Source organism: Ranitomeya imitator, chromosome 1 (assembly GCF_032444005.1).
Source record: "Ranitomeya imitator isolate aRanImi1 chromosome 1, aRanImi1.pri, whole genome shotgun sequence".
Lineage (NCBI taxonomy): Eukaryota > Metazoa > Chordata > Amphibia > Anura > Dendrobatidae > Ranitomeya > Ranitomeya imitator.
Window position 1 is genome coordinate 520720938 of NC_091282.1, and position 22373 is coordinate 520743310.

The window sequence follows — 22373 nt, forward strand, 5'->3', positions numbered from 1 at the left end:
CTCTATAAATATTAGACGGGTCCAGTCGGTAATTCAGTGCAGTTCTTTGTTACCAGACAATGCCTGGGCATTGGCGTCACTGGACGCAGCCAAGGCGTTCGACTCACTTGAATGGCCCTTTTTGTCCGCTTGTCTGCAGAAATATGGCTTTGGGGAGAAATTTTTGAAATGGGTTGGTGTGTTATATCTGAAACCCAAAGCCCGTATAGTTATTAACGGCTCTATGTCTGAACCTTTTTCACTGTATAGGGGAACCCGTCAAGGGTGCCCCCTCTCTCCTGCCCTATTTGCTTTAGCAATAGAGGCATTAGCTGTGCGCTTGCGTTCAACTCCTGGTATTGATGGTATTAAGATAGCGGACCGCACTGACATCATTGGTATGTATGCTGATGATATGATAATATTTATGGATAGGGCAGAAGAAACGTTGCCAAAAATAATTGCTACCATAGATAAATTTAGTGGGTTCTCGGGCCTATATATTAATTGGGATAAATCTGCCCTATTACCTTTATCTCAACACCTAGCACCCGGTCTTAGTACTCTTTCTTTACTGCCCATAGTGTCCAAATTTAAGTACCTGGGCATCTACATGTCCCAATGCAGTGGGTTAGACCTACAGCTCAATGTTCTCCCCCTGTTGGAATACACTAAATTGAAATTTGCAACTTGGAGTAAGCTTCCATTGTCCGTAGCAGGCCGCATTAATCTTATAAAAATGATTTTGCTCCCTAAATTCAACTATTGTCTTCAGCATAGTGCAGTAACCATACCAAAATTCTTCTTTACCAGTTTAAATTCTCACGTTACTTCATTTGTGTGGGGGAAAGGCAGGCCCAAGCTCAAACTGACTACTCTGCAAAGACCTAAACAGGAGGGAGGAGCGGCACTGCCAGATTTCTTTTTATATTATTTGGCGGGACAGGCTAAAGCACTATGTAAATGGATGCCTCATAACTATCTCCCTAATTCTGAAAATCACTTAGTTAGTTCCGTTGGTGCTAGGTGTCCGCTGGGTCTTTTGGAATCGGGGAAAATAAGTGCTCCTGGTTTGCTGCCCATGATTCGATTGGCGAGATCCACTTGGAAGAAAATTAGGAGAGTTACTGGATTTGGGGACATTGTAGCCGAGATGCCTCTGTGGGATAACAGTTATTTTCCGATGTTAGTGAGTCACCCGTCTACAAAATTTTGGGTTTCCTACGGGGTTCTTTTGTTGGGAGATTTATATGACCAGGGGGGTTTTATGTCCTTTGAACAACTACAAGATAAATATGACCTTCCAAGATCTCAATTTTTTCGATACCTGCAACTCAGATCTGCCGTTCAGTCATTTGTCAGGAATGAGGGAATGAACCGTAACATCTCCTCTTTGCCTCTGATAGGTATTCTTAAATCCCAGGGCCCTCAAGGTCTTATCTCGTCCCTATATACATATTTGTTATCAGCGGGAACGAACTCTGTTGTGGATTCGGTGAGAGGCAAATGGGAGGGGCTTTTTCCTGATACGCAAAGTGAGGAATGGGAGGATATTTTGGAATCACCCCTCAGAGTTTCCCCATCAGCCAATAATAAGATGACCCAATTATATATAATCCACCAGTCATATTTGACTCCATTGAGACTTTGTCGGATGGGTCGACACTCGACGTCGGAATGTTTGCGTTGCCACTCACCTGACGCTGATTTTGTACACATGATATGGCAGTGCCCCATTATCTCTCACTACTGGAAGGAGGTGACGTCATTATTAGCTTCAATACTATCAATTCCAATTCCTCTTGAACCCTTAATTTGCCTGTTTGGAGTGTGGGACGAGGAGGCCTGGGAACACTATACGGGGATTTTTCTACGAGAAACACTTTTCTTGGCAAGGAAGTTGCTAGCTATGCGGTGGATGGGGAATTCACCCCCCTCCGTTAGGTCCTGGATTGAACTGGTGAATACAGTCGTCCCCTATGAGCGTACTCTTTACCAAAACAGGGGCTGCCCGTATAAGTTCAGTAAAATTTGGGATAGATGGAATTCCTCTCATCTCACTTTGTGACCTGATCAAATGGGAGAAATGTGGTTTACCTGGTCCTTTGATCCGCAAATATTGCGCAATGGGAAAAGAACAAAATAAATAATGTATTTGGCTTTGGTCAAGTGGCGGTGTAGAAGTTTTGGAGGTTTAGTTGGGTTGTAGTTTAAGAACCCTATGTTCTGACTGTTTTTCTAAAAGTAAAATGATTGACATATGTATGTTCTGTCCTTTCCAATCCCTGTAATGTAACCATGCAGATTAATGACAAGGACAAATATGTATGCTGTAATTTTATTCTATGTTTAATAAATAAACGAATTTAAAAAAAAAAAAAAAAAATGGAATCCATTGCCAATTCCGTCATTTGATGGATCCGGCGCCCATAGGCTTCCATTTGCGCAAACGACGGACGGCGACGTATCGTCGCTGTCCGTTTTTTCGACGTACACGGAAAACGTCACTTTGTCACTTTGTCCTTTCTCTACCCCAACACATCAGACTCTCGCCTACCATAGAAACCTTCAAAAAGAACCTGAAGACCCACCTCTTCCGACAAGCCTACAGCCTGCAGTGATCCTGAAGTTACTGAACCGCCGCGCAACCTGCCCTACCCTCTCCTAGTGTTTCATCACCCATCCCCTGCAGACTGTGAGCCCTCGCCGGCAGGGTCCTCCCTCCTTATGTACTCGTGTGTCTGTTATCTGCTCATGTTTAATGTATTTGTCTATATTTGCCTCGTATTCACATGTAAAGCGCCATGGAATAAATGGCGCTATAAAAATGTCTAATAATAATAATTGTCTCTGGCCACCGGACAAACAATTTTCGACGGATTCGGCAAACAACAGATGAAACATGAGGCCATCCATTGCAATCCGTCGCTAAGTCTATGAGAAAAAAAACGGATCTGTGGCATCAGTCGCCGGATTCAGTTTTTTTCCAAATTTGACGGATTGCGACTGATAGCAAAAAACTGATGTGTGAAAGGGGCCTTAATCCCTTCTATCACTAATGAGCAGTGGAATGATGCCCTAGAGGCACATATAATGGTGTCACCTGCTGCAAATAACAAGTTAACTCAGTTATACAGTATATGCTTCACCAATCCTATTTGACCCCAAGCAGACTATATAGATTTGGTAGAGGGGTAACTGGCGAATGTCATAGATGCGGGGAATTGTAGCAGACTTTTGGCACCTCATTTGAAATTGTAGAATTATACAAAGATATTGGGGTGAAGTAATAATTACATTAGAGCGGATAATTGGGATACCAATTGAATGTAGTCCAGAGTTGTGTGTTCTGGATATTGTGGATGAAGAGATGTGGATCCATTATGATAGAATATTTCTCCGGGAAGTTCTGTTTATTGCTGGAAAAGCGATAGCATTGAGGTGGATGGGGGGAATCTCCTTCGATTAATCAATGGAAAAAACTAGTGAACACTATAATTCCATATGAGAACATATTATATAGAAACAGAGGATGTCCCCAGAAGTTCCACAGGATTTGGGAAAGGTGGTGTGACTTGCCCTTGACACACCTGCCCCCTGGTGCCATGGTTTCGTCAATCTCGATATGGCCCCTGAAGTATATCCCCTGAAGTATATCCCTTCCAGAGCATGAAAGTGATGCCATGTATGGGCTTGGGAATGTATGTCTATTATAACCTGACTTAGTGTGAGCTCAAAAACTCTGATAAAGAACCTGGTGGTTTGACTGTGCAATTTTTTATAAAGTACATCATGTTAAATGCTATGTTTTATTTGTTTTGTTTGTTTATTATTGGAAGTGTAGCATCATATCTATGTCACTGGTCACTGTGAATGGTGATTATATGGATTACTCTGACTTTACACTGCATTGTTATATACTTGAGAAAACACTAAAACAACAGGCAAAGATTCTTACCTGTCTAGGCCTCAAATCAAATGCACTATCATGGTGCAGCGGGCCCAAGTAAAGATGAAGACTACACAGGTGCGGTAATACCAAATGAGACAGCCAGCCTACAATCAGGGACTGGCCGTTTAACACACCAGTGCAAGCAGATAATCTGCATGCGACAGTGTTCACACAGAGAATGCAAAGCATCTGGATCATAGCCTATTAATAATCGCCCTGTGGCGGGCTGCCCAGTGCTAACTGTACTGCGTTGTTATATACATGTTGTATTATTCTGTGGTATCTTTCAATAAAAAGAGTTTAAAAAATGATGCTTGCTCCAAGCACGAGGGTAGAATTCAAGTATTTTATTTATGTGTTTCGGGACTGGATAGGCCCTTTTCTCAAAAACAACTACATGTTCTACATCCTACATACAATCTGTTTTTGTTTTATTTGGGTTCATGAACTCATTAAACTGGGATTGTATGTGGCTCACTTGTTGAGGTAGATTCTCTCAACCGTCTAGGTGGTCAACATGGACCAATGCCAGTGGCACAGCAGAGCTGGATGTCAAGTGGATCAGCAAGGAATAGGACAGCAGCGTACACAGGACAGCAGGCAAACAAGCGGAACAAGACACTCACCACCTCTCATGGCAGCCTGTTCCACTTATTCATCACCTTCACTGTTAAAAAGTTTTTTCGAATATTTAATTTGTATCTTCTCCATTTCAGTTTTATTCCATTGCTTCTCGTGCTTCCATGTACAAATGACAATAAGGATGATCCTTCTACACTGTGACATCCCTTCAGAGATTTGTAGAAAACCATTAAGTCTCCTATGAGCCTTCTTTTTTGCAAGCTAAACATTATCAGATCCTTTAACCATTCCTTGTAGGACATAGTTTGCAGTCCACTCACCATCCTGGTAGCTGTTCTCTGAACTTGGTCCAGTTTTTCATGTTTTTAATGTGGTACCCAGAACTGGACACAGTATGCCAGATAAGCTCTGACCAAGACGGAGTAGAAGGGCATAATTACTTCACATGATCTAGACTCTATGCTTCTCTTACATCCCAGAACTGTGTTTTTATTTTGTTCTGCTGCATCACACTGTTGACTCATGTGCAGACTGTGGTCTATTAGCATACCCAAGTCTTTTTCATGTGTGCTGTTACTTAGTGCTATTTTTCCCATTCTGTAAATGTAATTTTCTTTTTTCTTGTCCAAATATAATATCTTGCATTTCTCCCTGTTAAATACTATTCTATTAGCCCATTGTTCAAGCTTATCTAGATCATTCTGAATCTTTCTCTAGTGTTAGCTATCCCTCCTAGCTTTGCATCATCTGCAAACTTGATTGGTTTACCTTCAGTTCCCTTATCTAGACCATTATAAAATGTTGTATGATGCTGGGGCCAAGACAGAGCCTTGTGGTACCCCACTTGATACACTCTTCCAATTGGATTTGCAGCCATTTATTACCACTCTATGAGTGCGATCACTGAGCCTGTTATTAATCCACCTAACCATAGCCTTGTCAATTCAATACTTGATCATTTTTTCAATAAGGATAGAATGAGATATTTTATCAAATGCTTTGCTGAAGTCAAAATATACTAGCTCATTCCCATGATCTACTCAGTCAGTGATTCCATCATAAAAGGAAATTAGATTTGTCTGGCATGACTTGTTTACCACATACTCATGCTGGCTCTGGTTAATTTCTGTATTCTTATCCAAGTACTTACATACATGCAGTTTAATAATTTGTTGAAATATCTTTCCTTGTATAGAAGTATTGCTTACTGGCCTGTAATTTCCTGGCTCCATCTTCTTTCCTTTTTTGAAGATAGGGTCAACATTTGCCCTTCTCCAATTTTCTGGGACTTCTCCTGTTCTCCTGGAATTTTTAAAGATTCTGGCTAGTGGTTCTACAATTTCCTCTGCTATCTCTTTTAGTACTCTAGGATGTAATTAATCTGTTATGGCTTTACCACGACAGAGAGGAGCCATAAGACCGCAGCGTCTGATTTTTCCTACTCCTGTCGTGATTAGAAGCACGTCACCTTCATATTAAATGTTGTACGTTTCTTTTAGCAGTGCAGATAATATTCTGCTCAGTTGAGAGCTCCTGGAAGCTTTCTTGTGTTAACACTTTTGTCAGAGTTAGCTTTTGCTGCATGGCTGGAGGTTGTTGGACATTTCTGTCCTTTAGAATATCCAGCCATTGGACCTTTTCTACATTGGTTCTAAGTTAATTAAAATCTTCCTTTCTGGAGTTCAACCTTAAAGTCTGAGTCCTCACAGGCCTTCCTCCTCTTATCCAAAATTCAAAGATAGTATGATCACTGCCTCCTAAATTCCGAGCCACCTTTACTTTCTCAACCATTTCCCCCCTTTTGATAAAAATTAGGTCAGAGATGGCAGCTCCTCTTGCTCTCTCATGTACCTTTTCGAAAGATAAAGTTTTCAGAGAGAGAAGAGAATAATTTTCTGAACTCATTACTTTTGCCTTAGAGATTCCCAACAAATATCTGGATAGTTGAAATCTCCAATGATCACTGTGTCGTACTTTTTTGAGAACAGACATCTGATGTAAAAAAAATGAATTCCTATTTTCAGCTGTGATATAGAAATATTTGCCACCCGTATAGGTGTGTTCAAGAACTTATTGAGTGAAGAAATTCCAGAAAAATTAGGCGTTTCAGTCAATACCTGCGCTTCCTGTTGTGAATTCTGCTCTTGGGCTCCCTCCGGAGGTTATGAGTGGTAGTGCTGCGGTAGTTGGATCGCAGCATTTATCAGGCGTATCCATTTTTTGCAATTTGGGCTGGGCTATTTAAGTCCTGCTTTATCCTTTAGTCAGTGCCAGTTGTCCATTGTTTTTGGAGGATTCACATCCATACTTGGTCTTTCCTGGTCTGCTGTTCATTTCTTCAAAGATAAGTTCTGGCCTTGTTTTTGCTGTCCACCTGCTGTGGACCTTATAGTCTATGCATTTCCTTGTTATTGTTTAGTCCAGCTTTGTCTGTGAAGGATTTTTTTTGCAGCCTTGCTGTGTCTCTGGAGATGCAGATATACCCTCCATGTCTTTAGTCAGATGTGGTGTTTTGTATTTTCTGTGGTGGATATTTTCTAGAGTTTTAATACTGACCGCATAGTACTCTGTCCTATTCTTCCTTTTTAGCTAGTATGGTCTCCTATGCTAAATCCTGATTTCATGTCTGCGTATGTTATTTCCCTCTCCTTTCACAGTCAATATTTGTGGGCGGCTGTCTATCCTTTGGGGATTTTCTCTGAGGCAAGATAGTTTTCCCGTTTCTGTCTTTAGGGGTAGTTAGTTCTTAGGCTGTGTCGAGGGGTCTAGGGAGTGTTAGGTACCCCCCACGGCTACTTCTAGTTGCGCTGCTAGTTCAGAGTTTGCGGTCAGTAAAGGTACCACCTTCTCCAGAGTATGTCTCATGCTGCTCCTAGGCCACCAGATCATAACAGCTTCCTGTCTTAGCAGTGACTCTGCAGACTCTCACACAGTGTGCTGCCACACAGATCTCCTCTATCCAGATGACTGATGAAGGTCAGGTATTGACTGAAACGTCTCATTTTTCAGGAATTTCTTCACTCAATAAATAAGTTCTTGAACACACCTATACGAGTGCTAAGTATTTCTACATCGCAGCTGACGGGATTTGGTTATCCTACTTGTCCACCACCAGAATTCCAGAAGTGCCGTGTTTTCTTAATTACATTCCTATCTTCAGTCTGTTCAGGTGGCCTATAGTAAACACCTACAATAGTGTCTTTTCTGTTCTTCTCTCCTACTCTTTCCCAAACAGTTTCTACAGAGCTGCTATTCTCTGAAGCTTGGATCTCTGTGTAGATATACACTTTCCTAACATACAATGCAACACCTCCTCCCCTCTTATTAAGCCTGTTTCTTATAAATAAGTTGTACCCTTCAAGGTTTGTATTCAAATCATGTGTATCAACCCACCAAGTTTCAGTGATGCCTATGACATATCTTTCTTCCTGTGTTAGCAGCTCCTACTCTCCTTGTTTTTCCCATGCTTTGTGCATTTGTATAGACACATTTTAAGTTGCAGTTGGTTTTTCTTGCTCCTATTTTCATCCAGAATTTGTTGTCTTTGCTCTTTATTTACACTTCTAATAGCAGAGTTCTCAATAGAATTAATTAGCTGCATAGTTTTTCCAGGCCTTGTATCCAGGACTTGTAGCACATTAATGGTTAAAAGAAGACTTGCATATCAATGACAGAGGCTTATGCAATTAGCAAGCTAATGGTTAACTGCTGAGCAGAAGATTTATTTCTTCTGATATCACAGCCCTTTACTCACAGGGGTATGCTTACTTCCAGTAAAGCTCCTATGTCATTGAGACCCAGGTTTCAGGAACTATCTTTCTTCAGACTGTAGCCTGTCTTGACACATGAATATGACAGGCTGCCATTTGAATTACATAACAGGTGCCATTTTATTACATTCTTTGGGAACCGTTTTGAATGGTAACCGTGCGGAAACTTAGGGGGTGTGTGCTTGAAAATGTCACAGGTATGTGCTCCAAAACCATTCGGTACATAATAACAAACACCAGAGCTTACAAGCTGATGCATTTATTTTACATTTTAATGAAATTACAGGTGCACTCTAACCTCTAACCACACTCTAATGTGTGAGTATGTATATTTATTTTCATATTGCATCTTGATCTCTTACAGCTATCCTGGGAATGCACACGCTGATGAGTAACCAGCAGTATTATGAAGCCCTCGCCAGTAGCAATATAGTGAACAAAGAAGGACTTAACAGTAAGTTTGCTTCAGCACTTTAATAACAAAAATGCCACCATAATTTGTCAGCTTTTTAGAGAGTACATTGGACTTCTGCTCATGCTCTCCTCTTCTTGAAAGTCAGCACTTCTACTTAAATGCACCACTTCCGCTGTGTTATCTACTATATAATTGTCTACGAGTCACTTCCGTCTGTCTGCCTGTCTTTCTGTCTGTCTTTCTGTCTGTCACAGATATTCATTGGTCGCGGCCTCTATCTGTCATGGAAATCCAAGTCGTTGATTAGTTGCGACAAAACAGCCACGACCAATCAACGACGGGCACAGTCCGGAAGAAAATGGCCGCTCCTTCCTCCCCGCAGTCAGTGCCCGGCACCCGCATACTCCCCTCCGGTCAGCGCTCACACAGGGTTAATGGCAGCGTTGACCGCGGTGTAACGCACTCGGTTAACGCTGCTATTAACCCTTTGTGACCAACTTTTTACTATTCATGCTGCCTGTGCAGCATGAATAGTAAAAAGATCTAATGTTAAAAATAATAATAAAAAAAAAATAGTTACTGTATTTTTCGCTTTGTAAGACGCACTTTATTTCCCCCAAATTTGGGGGGGAAATGTGGGTGCGTCTAACAAAGCGGATATACCGCTTACCATTACAGGCTGGGATGAGGGGGTGTCCGCCGCCGCTACTGCCCGCCGCCGGGGTTGTCCGCTGCTGCCCCGGGTGATGCTGGAGGCTTCGGTGCTGCGGGGGGCTCTGGCGACATTTTGTGAAAGACCAGAGCCCCCCGGCAGTTTGTCCTTGCGTTCCAGTATGACTAATTCCGGGAAAATGGCCGCCGGAATCTTGGGAGATGAGATTTCAGCGCTGAGATCTCATCTCTCGAGATTCCGGCGGCCATTTTCCCGGAGTTAGTTCCAGTATGACTGACTCCGGGAAAATGGCCGCCGGAATCTCGGGAGACGAGATTTCAGCGCTGAGATCTCATCTCTCGAGATTCCGGCGGCCATTTTCCCGGAGTCAGTCATACAGGAACGCATGGACGAACTGCTGGGGGCTCTGGCCTTTCACAAAATGTCGGCAGAGCCCCCCGCAGCACCGGAGATGGCCTTGCAGCATCGGAGACAGACCTGCAGCACAGGAGCCCCCTGCAGACCCCTCATCCCAGCTTGCAGCACAGGAGCCCCCCTGCAGACCCCTCATCCCAGCCTGCAACACAGGAGCCCCCCTGCAGCACAGGAGCCCCCTGCAGACCCCCTCATCCCAGCCTGCAGCAATGCTCCACTCCTGCCTCCAGCAACGACCCTGGGACCCTGATCCACCACAGCCACAACCCCTGGTAAGTAATAAGACGCATGGATTATAAGACGCCCCACCAATTTATTAAAAAAAGTTTTTTCCTATTTTTCTCCTCAAAATTTGGGGTGCGTCTTATAATCCGGAGCGTCTTACAAAGCGAAAAATACGGTATATACTCACCCTCCGGTGGCCCCCCGGAGCGAAGCAGTTAGCGACGCTCCTCGCGACGTCCCGGTGACCGCTCCATGCATTGCGGTCTCGCGAGACCGCTACGTCATCATCTTGCGAGACCGCAATGCACTCTTCAGACCGGAGCGCACGAGGAGCGTCGGTAACCGCTCTGCTCCGGGGGGGCCAATGGAGGGTGAGTATATAACTATTTTTTATTTTAATTTTTTTAACAGGGATATGGTGCCCACATTGCTATAGACTGCGTGGGCTGTGCAATATACTACATGGACTGTGGAATATACTACGTGGGCTGTGCAATATACAACGTGGGCTGCGCAATATACAACATGGGCTGCGCAATATACAATGTGGGCTGCGCAATATACAACGTGGGCTGCGCAATATACTACGTGGGCTGCGCAATATACTACGTGGGCTGCACAATATACAACGTGAGCTACGCAATATGCTACGTGGGCTGCGCAATATAGTAACATAGTAACATAGTAACATAGTTAGTAAGGCCGAAAAAAAGACATTTGTCCATCCAGTTCAGCCTATATTCCATCATAATAAATCCCCAGATCTACGTCCTTCTACAGAACCTAATAATTGTATGATACAATATTGTTCTGCTCCAGGAAGACATCCAGGCCTCTCTTGAACCCCTCGACTGAGTTCGCCATCACCACCTCCTCAGGCAAGCAATTCCAGATTCTCACTGCCCTAACAGTAAAGAATCCTCTTCTATGTTGGTGGAAAAACCTTCTCTCCTCCAGACGCAAAGAATGCCCCCTTGTGCCCGTCACCTTCCTTGGTATAAACAGATCCTCAGCGAGATATTTGTATTGTCCCCTTATATACTTATACATGGTTATTAGATCGCCCCTCAGTCGTCTTTTTTCTAGACTAAATAATCCTAATTTCGCTAATCTATCTGGGTATTGTAGTTCTCCCATCCCCTTTATTAATTTTGTTGCCCTCCTTTGTACTCTCTCTAGTTCCATTATATCCTTCCTGAGCACCGGTGCCCAAAACTGGACACAGTACTCCATGTGCGGTCTAACTAGGGATTTGTACAGAGGCAGTATAATGCTCTCATCATGTGTATCCAGACCTCTTTTAATGCACCCCATGATCCTGTTTGCCATGGCAGCTGCTGCCTGGCACTGGCTGCTCCAGGTAAGTTTATCATTAACTAGGATCCCCAAGTCCTTCTCCCTGTCAGATTTACCCAGTGGTTTCCCGTTCAGTGTGTAATGGTGATATTGATTCCCTCTTCCCATATGTATAACCTTACATTTATCATTGTTAAACCTCATCTGCCACCTTTCAGCCCAAGTTTCCAACTTATCCAGATCCATCTGTAGCAGAATACTATCTTCTCTTGTATTAACTGCTTTACATAGTTTTGTATCATCTGCAAATATCGATATTTTACTGTGTAAACCTTCTACCAGATCATTAATGAATATGTTGAAGAGAACAGGTCCCAATACTGACCCCTGCGGTACCCCACTGGTCACAGCGACCCAGTTAGAGACTATACCATTTATAACCACCCTCTGCTTTCTATCACTAAGCCAGTTACTAACCCATTTACACACATTTTCCCCCAGACCAAGCATTCTCATTTTGTGTACCAACCTCTTGTGCGGCACGGTATCAAACGCTTTGGAAAAATCGAGATATACCACGTCCAATGACTCACCGTGGTCCAGTCTATAGCTTACCTCTTCATAAAAACTGATTAGATTGGTTTGACAGGAGCGATTTCTCATAAACCCATGCTGATATGGAGTTAAACAGTTATTCTCATTGAGATAATCCAGAATAACATCCCTCAGAAACCCTTCAAATATTTTACCAACAATAGAGGTTAGACTTACTGGCCTATAATTTCCAGGTTCACTTTTAGAGCCCTTTTTGAATATTGGCACCACATTTGCTATGCGCCAGTCCTGCGGAACAGACCCTGTCGCTATAGAGTCACTAAAAATAAGAAATAATGGTTTATCTATTACATTACTTAGTTCTCTTAGTACTCGTGGGTGTATGCCATCCGGACCCGGAGATTTATCTATTTTAATCTTATTTAGCCGGTTTCGCACCTCTTCTTGGGTTAGATTGGTGACCCTTAATATAGGGTTTTCATTGTTTCTTGGGATTTCACCTAGCATTTCATTTTCCACCGTGAATACCGTGGAGAAGAAGGTGTTTAATATGTTAGCTTTTTCCTCGTCATCTGCAACCATTCTTTCCTCACTATTTTTTAAGGGGCCTACATTTTCAGTTTTTATTCTTTTACTATTGATATAGTTGAAGAACAGTTTGGGATTAGTTTTACTCTCCTTAGCAATGTGCTTCTCTGTTTCCTTTTTGGCAGCTTTAATTAGTTTTTTAGATAAAGTATTTTTCTCCCTATAGTTTTTTAGAGCTTCAATGGTGCCATCCTGCTTTAGTAGTGCAAATGCTTTCTTTTTACTGTTAATTGCCTGTCTTACTTCTTTGTTTAGCCACATTGGGTTTTTCCTATTTCTAGTCCTTTTATTCCCACAAGGTATAAACCGCTTACACTGCCTATTTAGGATGTTCTTAAACATTTCCCATTTATTATCTGTATTCTCATTTCTGAGGATATTGTCCCAGTCTACCAGATTAAGGGCATCTCTAAGCTGTTCAAACTTTGCCTTCCTAAAGTTCAATGTTTTTGTGACTCCCTGACAAGTCCCCCTAGTGAAAGACAGGTGAAACTTCACAATATTGTGGTCGCTATTTCCTAAATGCCCAACCACCTGCAGATTTGTTATTCTGTCAGGTCTATTAGATAGTATTAGGTCTAAAAGTGCTGCTCCTCTGGTTGGATTCTGCACCAATTGTGAAAGATAATTTTTCTTGGTTATTAGCAGAAACCTGTTGCCTTTATGGGTTTCACAGGTTTCTGTTTCCCAGTTAATATCCGGGTAGTTAAAGTCCCCCATAACCAGGACCTCATTATGGGTTGCAGCTTCATCTATCTGCTTTAGAAGTAGACTTTCCATGCTTTCTGTTATATTTGGGGGTTTGTAACAGACCCCAATGAGAATTTTGTTACCATTTTTCCCTCCATGAATTTCAACCCATATGGACTCGACATCCTCATTCCCTTCGCTAATATCCTCCCTTAAAGTGGACTTTAGACAAGACTTTACATAGAGACAAACCCCTCCTCCTCTCCGATTTTTACGATCCTTTCTAAACAGACTGTAACCCTGTAAGTTAACTGCCCAGTCATAGCTTTCATCTAACCATGTCTCGGTTATTCCCACTATGTCAAAGTTACCTGTAGATATTTTTGCTTCTAGTTCTTCCATCTTGTTTGTCAGGCTTCTGGCGTTTGCGAGCATGCAGTTTAGAGGATTTTGTTTTGTTCCAATCTCCTCACTGTGGATTGTTTTAGAAATGTTCTTACCTCCCTTCTGAATATGTTTTCCTGGGTCGTCTTTGTTCGAGTCTAATGTTTTTCTTCCCGTCCCCTCTTCTTCTAGTTTAACGCCCTCCTGATGAGTGTAGCGAGTCTTCTGGCGAATGTGTGTTTCCCAGGTTTGTTGAGGTGTAGTCCGTCTCTGGCGAGGAGTCCATCATACCAGTAATTCACACCGTGGTCCAGGAATCCAAATCCTTGTTGTCTGCACCATCGTCTTAGCCAGTTGTTTGCATCAAGGATCCTGTTCCATCTCCTGGTGCCATGCCCGTCTACTGGAAGGATAGAAGAAAAAACTACCTGTACATCCAGTTCCTTTACTTTCTTCCCCAACTCTTCAAAGTCCTTGCAGATTGTCGGTAGGTCCTTCCTTGCCGTGTCATTGGTGCCAACATGTATCAGAAGAAATGGGTGGACGTCCTTGGAGCTGAAGAGCTTTGGTATCCTATCGGTCACATCCTTGATCATCGCACCTGGAAGGCAGCATACTTCTCTTGCAGTTATGTTCGGTCTGCAGATGGCTGCTTCGGTGCCTCTCAGTAGTGAGTCTCCCACCACCACCACTCTTCGTTGCTTCTTGGCTGTACTTTTTGCTGTCACTTGTTGCTGTGTGCCCTTTTCTTTTTTGCTTGCTGGTATTGCTTCATTCTTAGGTGTGCCATCTTCATCCTCTACAAAGATTTGATATCGGTTCTTCAGTTGTGTGGTTGGTGATTTCTCCATGGTCTTCTTGCTTCTTTTGGTCACATGCTTCCACTCATCTGCTTTTGGAGGTTCTCTGACACTTTTTGCACCTTCTGTGACCAGTAGAGATGCTTCTGTTCTGTCTAGAAAGTCTTCATTCTCTTTGATGAGTTTCAAAGTTGCTATTCTTTCTTCCAGACCCCGCACCTTTTCTTCTAAAAGGGCCACTAGTCTACACTTCTGACAGGTGAAATTGGATTCTTCTTCTGGTCGATCTGTGAACATGTAGCAATATACTATGTGGGCTGCGCAATATACAACATGGGCTGCGCAATATACTACGTGGGTTCCGCAATGTACACCGTGGGCTGCGCAATGTACTACGTGGGCTGGGCAATATACTACGTGGGCTGCGCAATATACTATCTGGGCTGCACAACATACAACGTGGGCTGTGCAATATACTACGTGGGCTGCGCAATATACAACGTGGGCTGCGCAATATACTATGTGGGCTGCGCAATGTACACCATGGGCTGCGCAATGTACTACGTGGGCTGGGCAATATACTGCGTGGGCTGCGCAATATACTACTTGGGCTGCGCAATATACAACGTGAGCTGCGCAATATACAACGTGGGCTGCGCAATATACTACGTGGGCTGGGCAATATACTACGTGGGCTGCACAATATACAATGTGGGCTGCACAATATACTGCTTGGGCTGCGCAATGTACTGCGTGGGCTGTGCTATACACTACGCATACATATTCTAGAATACCCGATGCGTTAGAATCCGGCTACCATCTAGTAGTGTAATAAGGTCCTTAGCTCTGTGTCTTTGATGCATATATTGTTTTATGAACACACAGATTTATTACAAGGGCTATACTATACGTGTTATGGACTGACCTGGTTTGGAGTAGTTTTATTGCAACCACTAGGGGCAGCATCGGCAGGTAGTGTAGTCAGTAATAGCCAGGGGGTTGGTATACAGGAGCCGTAATGAAGTTAAAGGATCAGCAGGTAGGGTTGTCAGGAATAGCCAGGAGTCGGTACACGGTAGCAGCAGTATAATCTTGGAATGAAGGAGCAGGTGAAAGGAAGCTAGACTAAAGGCTGGGAGCTCAATAATCTTGCAAGGAAGGAGGTGCAATGCCAGGTTTAAGTAGGATGTTCAATCAGGGTGGAGCTAATCAGGAACTCAGGGTGGAGACAATCAGAAACAACACAGGTAATAGTATCTGGTTTAGCAAGCAACTGTCCAGCGAGCTGAATAGCTCAGAGGGAAGAACTGCTGACTGGTGTACAAGAGCTGCTGGGTTTGAGTCTTGACAATATGAGTCTAAACATTGATAATTTTTGGGTCATGTTGCATTACCAGACAGGTGCCAATGTGAACTCTGGCTAATGCTGCTCGCAGAAGTTCTCTACGCTTTTCTGCATCCTCCGAGACAGGTCTCTATTTTACATATGGCATGTCACCTCATTTTGCCAGCAGCCCAAATAAGAGTTTAAAGGCAATATGTCAGTTCATTTTTGGGTAGTATACTAATAGTATCCTGGCAGCCCCTGCAGGATATGTAACTTGTGTTTCTGTATGTTGGCCCATTGTGTTGATGTAAGCCCCGGACAAATTTATTGTCTTGTGCCAGCAAGTCAATGATATATAAATGGAAAATGAATATTCGCCCCTCCTCCCGCTCATACAGTACTTCACCCACAACTCTGCTCTGGCGTCACTGATTCTGTCAGGCTGCTGTATGCACGAGGATCACATTGCAATTCTCGGACTGACTGTCTGCTCTTCTGACCTGAGAGTAACAGCTGTCACGCTCATGCCAGGAGAGCAGATAGCCAGTCCAAGGATTGCAATGCGATCCTCTGGTAAGTAACATTGTTATAATATGCGATATGTGAATGCAAAATGAATATTCAACCCTTCCCCACCCATAATCCTGCCCATTCTTTCTAGCTGGCATCACTGGTTGAATTAATTCAAACTGCTGTGCTAGTCGCCCGACGATCGAATCTCAACCAGCAGCATTACACGCAAGTGCCTCATCTACCTATTATACGTACACCATACTTGCAGTCACTTTTATACCTCAACCTGATCACTAATTACATTGTAGTCACATATGTCATGTGGACCTCATATGTGTCATGCGAATCCTATAGGTACACCATTTTTGCACAGTCACTTTTATACTTCAACCTGGTCACTAATTACATTGTTTTATGTCATGTGGACCTGGTCTGTATAGATGTATATTTTAAGTGACTGTATTGCAAGGTATTACCTTATAGTTGTATTAGCACTACTGGCTTCTCTGTATCTAGCTGGTGTAAAGACATACTATATATCCTCACATATTCATAGCATCACTTAGTTTTATTGTTATTTTTTAATTTTATCTAACTAATAAAGATTGAATTTGGGTTAATAAACTCTTGGTATATTGGACTTTTCTTTTATGTCTGTTGGTATGTGCTAATCTTTATATAGGTGTGATTAAGCCAACACAATATAAGCCTGTTCCTGATGAAGAACCTAATTCAACAGATGTGGAGGAAACATTGGAACGGATAAAAAACAATGATGCTGACCTAGAGGACGTAAATCTTAACAATATAAGGGTACATAGTCTTAAGCTTTAATGCATGTTATACAATTATAATATACAGTGGGGAAAAAGTATTTAGTCAGCCCCCAATTGTGCAAGTTCTCCCACTTAAAAAGATGAGAGAGGCCTGTAATTGACATCATAGGTAGACCACAACTATGAGAGTCAAAATGAGAAAACAAATCCAGAAAATCACCTTGTCTGATTTGGCAAGATTTATTTTGCAAATTATGGTGGAAAATAAGTATTTGGTCATTAACAAAAGTTCATCTCAATATTTTGTTATATACCCTTTGTTGGCAATGACAGAGGTCAAACGTTTTCTGTAAGTCTTCACAAGGTTGGCACACACTGTTGGTGGTATGTTGGCCCATTCCTCCATGCAGAACTCCTCTAGAGCAGTGATGTTTTGGGCTTGTCACCGGGCAACACAGACTTTCAACTCCCTCCAAAGGTTTTCTATGGGGTTGAGATCTGGAGACTGGCTAGGCCACTCCAAGACCTTCATATGCCTCTTACGAAGCCACTCTTTCGTTGCCCTGGTGGTTTTCTTGGGATTATTAGCATGCTGAAAGACCCTTCCACATTTCATCTTCAATGCCCTTGCTGATGGAAGGAGGTTTGCACGCAAATTCTCACGATACATGGCCCCATTCATTCTTTCATGTACACGGATCAGTCGTCCTGGTCCCTTTGCAGAGAAACAGCCCCAAAGCATGATGTTGCCACCCCCATGCTTCACAGTAGGTATGGTGTTCTTTGGATGCAACTCAGCATTCAGTCTCCTCCAAACATGATGAGTTTTGTTTCTACCAAACAGTTCTACGTTGGTTTCATCAGACCATAATTCAATATCCCAATACTCTTTTGGATAATCCAAATGCTCTCTAGCAAACTTCAGATGTGCCTGGACATGTACTGGCTTAAGCAGGGGGACATGTCTTGCACTGCAGGATCTGAGTCCCTGGCGGCGTAGTGTGTTACTGATGGTAACCTTTGTTTCTGTGGTCCCAGCAGGTCATTCACTAGGTCCCCCCATGTAGTTCTGGGATTTTTACTCACCGTTCTTGTGATCATTTTGTCCCCATTGGGTAAGATCTTGGAGCTCCAGATCGACAGAGATTATCAATGGTCTTGTGTGTCTTCCATTTTCTTATTATTGTTCCCACAGTTATTTCATCACACCAAGCTGCTTGCCTATTGCAGATTCAGTCTTCCCAGCCGGGTGCAGGGACCAGGTTTGACAGTTCTTTGGTCTTCACCATAGTGGAGTTTGGAGTGTGACTGTTTGAGGTTAGGGACAGGTGTCTTTTATACTGATAACAAGTTCAAACAGGTGTCATTACTGCATGTAATGAGTGGAGGACAGAAGAGCCTCTTAAAGAGGAAGTTACAGGTTTGTGAGAGCCAGAAATCTTGCATGTTTTTAGGTGACGAAATACTTATTTTCCACCATAATTTGCAAAATAAATCTTGCCAGATCAGTCAAGGTAATTTTCTGGATTTGTTTTCTAATTTTGATTCTCATATTTGTGGTCTACCTATGATGTTAATTACAGGCGTGACATGGACTAAAAATTGCGAAGATATCAGCACATTAAAGGCTAAAGCCACTGCAGTATCTACTGCTTCATTTATAGCCAATTGTCCTGCATAGGACAGTTAGATTAATTCACATAGTTTTAAGAGTCCTAAAACATCATTAAAACTTCACAGATATATTTTGTGTGTTTTTTAACAAATCATGATTGTGCAACTTACACACAGTATATTAGTGAGGAATATTCTGATACACAGAAATAAGTTTTACTGACACCCACGGTTGTTAAGTGTAGCTTTAGATCTTGATAATTCCAAAAAGATGTTTTTACATAGTTTAAAATAATGGACATTTTTGGTTATTCCAAATCCTTGAGACATCCCTCAAAATGCAGGATTTTTAAATGGTGGCCTTTTAAAGTTAGTTATTGTTCATGGTGGAGATGTAACGCCTTCCATCATACAGATTGTATGGGAATTTTGTGGGTGGTTGGAAAACGCTGCTTATCATCTCATGGCTGTTTAGGATTTTAAATAGAAATGTGTTATAGGAAAGTGTACCTATAATACGGTTCTATTAAACTAAATAAGTACAGAAGGCTCTGTACTGTAATCTCTCTCTCATTCTATTGCTGACTTCACACATCCTTGGTCTTTAACAGACAGCACAGATGCAATGCCGATTTGTTGCCACTCAGGTCATGGATCCGTTCATAGAAATTTATGAGTTTATTCCATGAATTTGACCAAGTTTGCACAACTTCGCTTTTCTTTGGTGGTCTTCAAAACAAGGATGCATAGGCTATATTATGTCTGCTATTCGATAAAAAGAAGGGTTGAACTCAATACAAATTTTAAAAACCCTGCATTTTAAGCAGGATAAATCTGCAGTAAAATTAGGTGAATAGTTTATTACTTATTCTCTCTCTAAATTATTCTTTCTGCATTATTGTGTGCCGAAGACCTTGCTTAAAAGGGTTGTCCGGTCACACGCTGTGTGACTGTAGACTTATGAACTTAGTCGCCAGTTTCTGACTCAGGAATGAAGGGTATTTATGGTATACTGTATATACTCCTGGCCAGTGGGCACGGCCTCGCTTCCATACAGCTCAGATTCTGTTAGGCTACGTACCCCACGATCAGGATATAACAGCATTTTGGACGCTGAGTATTTTCGCTGCATCCAAAATACTGCGCTCTAATCACTCAGTTAAATCTGCATACAGTTAGGTCCATATATACTTGGACAGAGACAACATTTTTCTAATTTTGGTTATAGACATTACCACAATGAATTTTAAACAAAACAACTCAGATGCAGTTGAAGATCAGACTTTCAGCTTTCATTTGAGGGTATCCACATTAAAATTGGATGAAGGGTTTAGGAGTTTCAGCTCCTTTACATGTGCCACCCTGTTTTTAAAAGGACCAAAAGTAATTGGACAATTGACTCCAATGCTATTTCATGGACAGGTGTGGGCAATCCCTTCGTTATGTCATTCTCAATTAAGCAGATAAAAGGCCTGGAGTTGATTTGAGGTGTGGTGCTTGCATTTGGAAGGTTTTGCTGTGAAGTGAACATGCGGTCAAAGGAGCTCTCTATGCGGGTAGAAACAAGCCATCCCTGAGCTGAGAAAACAGAAAAAACCCATCCAAGAAATTGCTACAATATTAGGAGTGGCAAAATCTACAGTTTGGTACATCCTGAGAAATAAAGAAAGCACTGGTGAACTCATCAATGCAAAAAGACCTGGGCGCCCACAGAAGACAACAGTGGTGGATGATCGCAGAATAATCTCCATGTTTAAGAGAACCCCTTCACAACAGCCAACCAAGTGACCAACACTCTTCAGGAGGTAGGCATGTCAATATCCAAATCCACCATAAAGAGAAGACTGCATGAAAGTAAATACAGAGGGTTCATTGCACGGTGCAAGCCACTCATAAGCATCAAGAATAAAAAGGTTAGACTGGACTTTGATAAAAAAAAATCTAAAAAAGCCAACACAGTTCTGGAAGAACATTCTTTGGACAGATGAAACCAAGCTCAACCTCTACCAGAATGATGGAAAGAGAAAAGTATGGCGAAGTCGTGGTAAAGCTCATGATCCAAAGCATACCACATCATCTGTAAAACACAGTGGAGGCAGTGTGATGGCTTGGGCATGCATGGCTGCCAGTGGCACTGGGTCACTAGTGTTTATTGATGATGTGACACAGGACAGAAGCAGCCAAATGAATTCTGAGGTATTCAGAGCCATACTGAGTGCTTAGATCCAGCCAAATGCAGCCAAACTGATTGTCCATCTGTAGTATGAAACGACGACCAATGACCCAAAACATAATGCCAAAGCAACCCAGGAGTTTATTAAAGCAAAGAAGTGGAATATTATTGAATGGCCAAGTCAGTCACCTGATCTCAACCCAATTGAGAAGCATTGAAGACTAAACTTCAGACAGAGATGCCCACAAACAAACAGCAACTGAAAACCACCACAGTGAAGGCCTGGCAGAGCATCAAAAAGGAGGAAACACAGCGTCTGGTGATGTCCATGAGTTCAAGACTTCAGGCAGTCATTGCCAAAAAAGGGTTTTCAACCAAGTACTAAAAATGAACATTTTATTTAAAATTATTGAATCTGTCCAATTACTTTTGGTCCATTTAAAAACAGGTTGGTACATGTTAAAGAGCTGAAATTCCTAAACCCTTCATCCAATTTTAATGTGGATGCCCCCAAATGAAAGCTGAAAGTCTGAACTTCAACTGCATCTGAATTGTTTTGTTTAAAATTCATTGTGGCAATGTCTATAACCAAAATTAGAAAAATGTTGTCTCTGTCCAAAAATATATGGACCTAACTGTATGTTCACTGAACCGTGCGGATTTAGCGCATGCAATGAATGGATATGGGTGACACTACACAGTGGAGGCTAGCATCTCCGCTGCAGACAATTGACATGCTGTGGTTCGGAAATCCCACCGTGGGTGATTTTACGCAGTGTCAAATTGAAGCACAGTTGATATGGGATTTATAGAAATCCCATCCACTGTGCTTGTAACCTACAACGCAGTATTTTGTATACTTTGCAGGTGAGCTGCATCCAAAACGCTGCTATTCTACAGGATGGGCCATTTATATGGATACACCTGAATAAAATGGGAATGGTTGGTGATATCAACTTCCTGTTTGTGGAACATTAGTACATGAGAGGGGGAAAACTTTTCAAGATGGGTGGTGACCATGGTGGCCATTTTGAAGTCTGCCATTTTGGACCCAACTTTATTTTTTTCAATGGGAAGATGGTCATGTGATGCATCAAATTTATTGAGAATTACACAAGAAAAACAATGGTGTGCTTGGTTTTAACATAACTTTTTTCTTTCATGAGTTATTTACAAGTTTATGACCACTTATAAATGTGTTCAAACTGCTGCCCATTGTGTTGGATTGTCAATGCAACCCTCTTCACCCACTCTTAACACACTGATGGCAACACTGCAGAAGAAATGCTAGCACAGGCTTCCAGTATCAATTGTTTCAGATGCTGCACATCTCGTATCTTCACAGCTTTGGCAATTGCCTTCAGATGACCCCAAAGATAAAAGTCTAAGGGGGTCAGATCGGGAGACCTTGGTGGCCATTCAACTGGCCCATGATGACCAATCCACTTTGCAGGAAACTGTTCATGTAGGAATGCTCGGACCCAGGGCCGTATTTGCCACTAGGCACTTGAGGGCACATGCCTAAGGCAGGGACGATGCGGGGGGGGGGCGGTACCTGAGCAAGGTTTGCTTTTTTTTTTTTTTTTTAAAGTCCTGGGTCACCTCCCGACCGACCGATGTGTATATTCATGACCTTAATGAGCGGTA

The 22373-nt window shown here is 42.3% G+C and overlaps 1 protein-coding gene across 4 annotated transcripts in view; it reads left to right on the forward strand.

The window, feature by feature from the left end:
* TMOD1 (tropomodulin 1) overlaps positions 1 to 22373 on the forward strand; it is a 147972-nt gene that overhangs the window by 95977 nt on the left and 29622 nt on the right. For all 4 annotated transcript variants that reach the window (XR_011320853.1, XM_069766764.1, XM_069766747.1 and 1 more), the window contains exons 5-6: positions 8648 to 8737; positions 16846 to 16976. Coding sequence is in view for 3 of the 4 variants with exons in the window: in XM_069766764.1 (XP_069622865.1) it covers positions 8648 to 8737; positions 16846 to 16976 (221 nt within the window). In the remaining variant the exon portion in view is untranslated. The remainder of the gene's footprint in view (positions 1 to 8647; positions 8738 to 16845; positions 16977 to 22373) is intronic.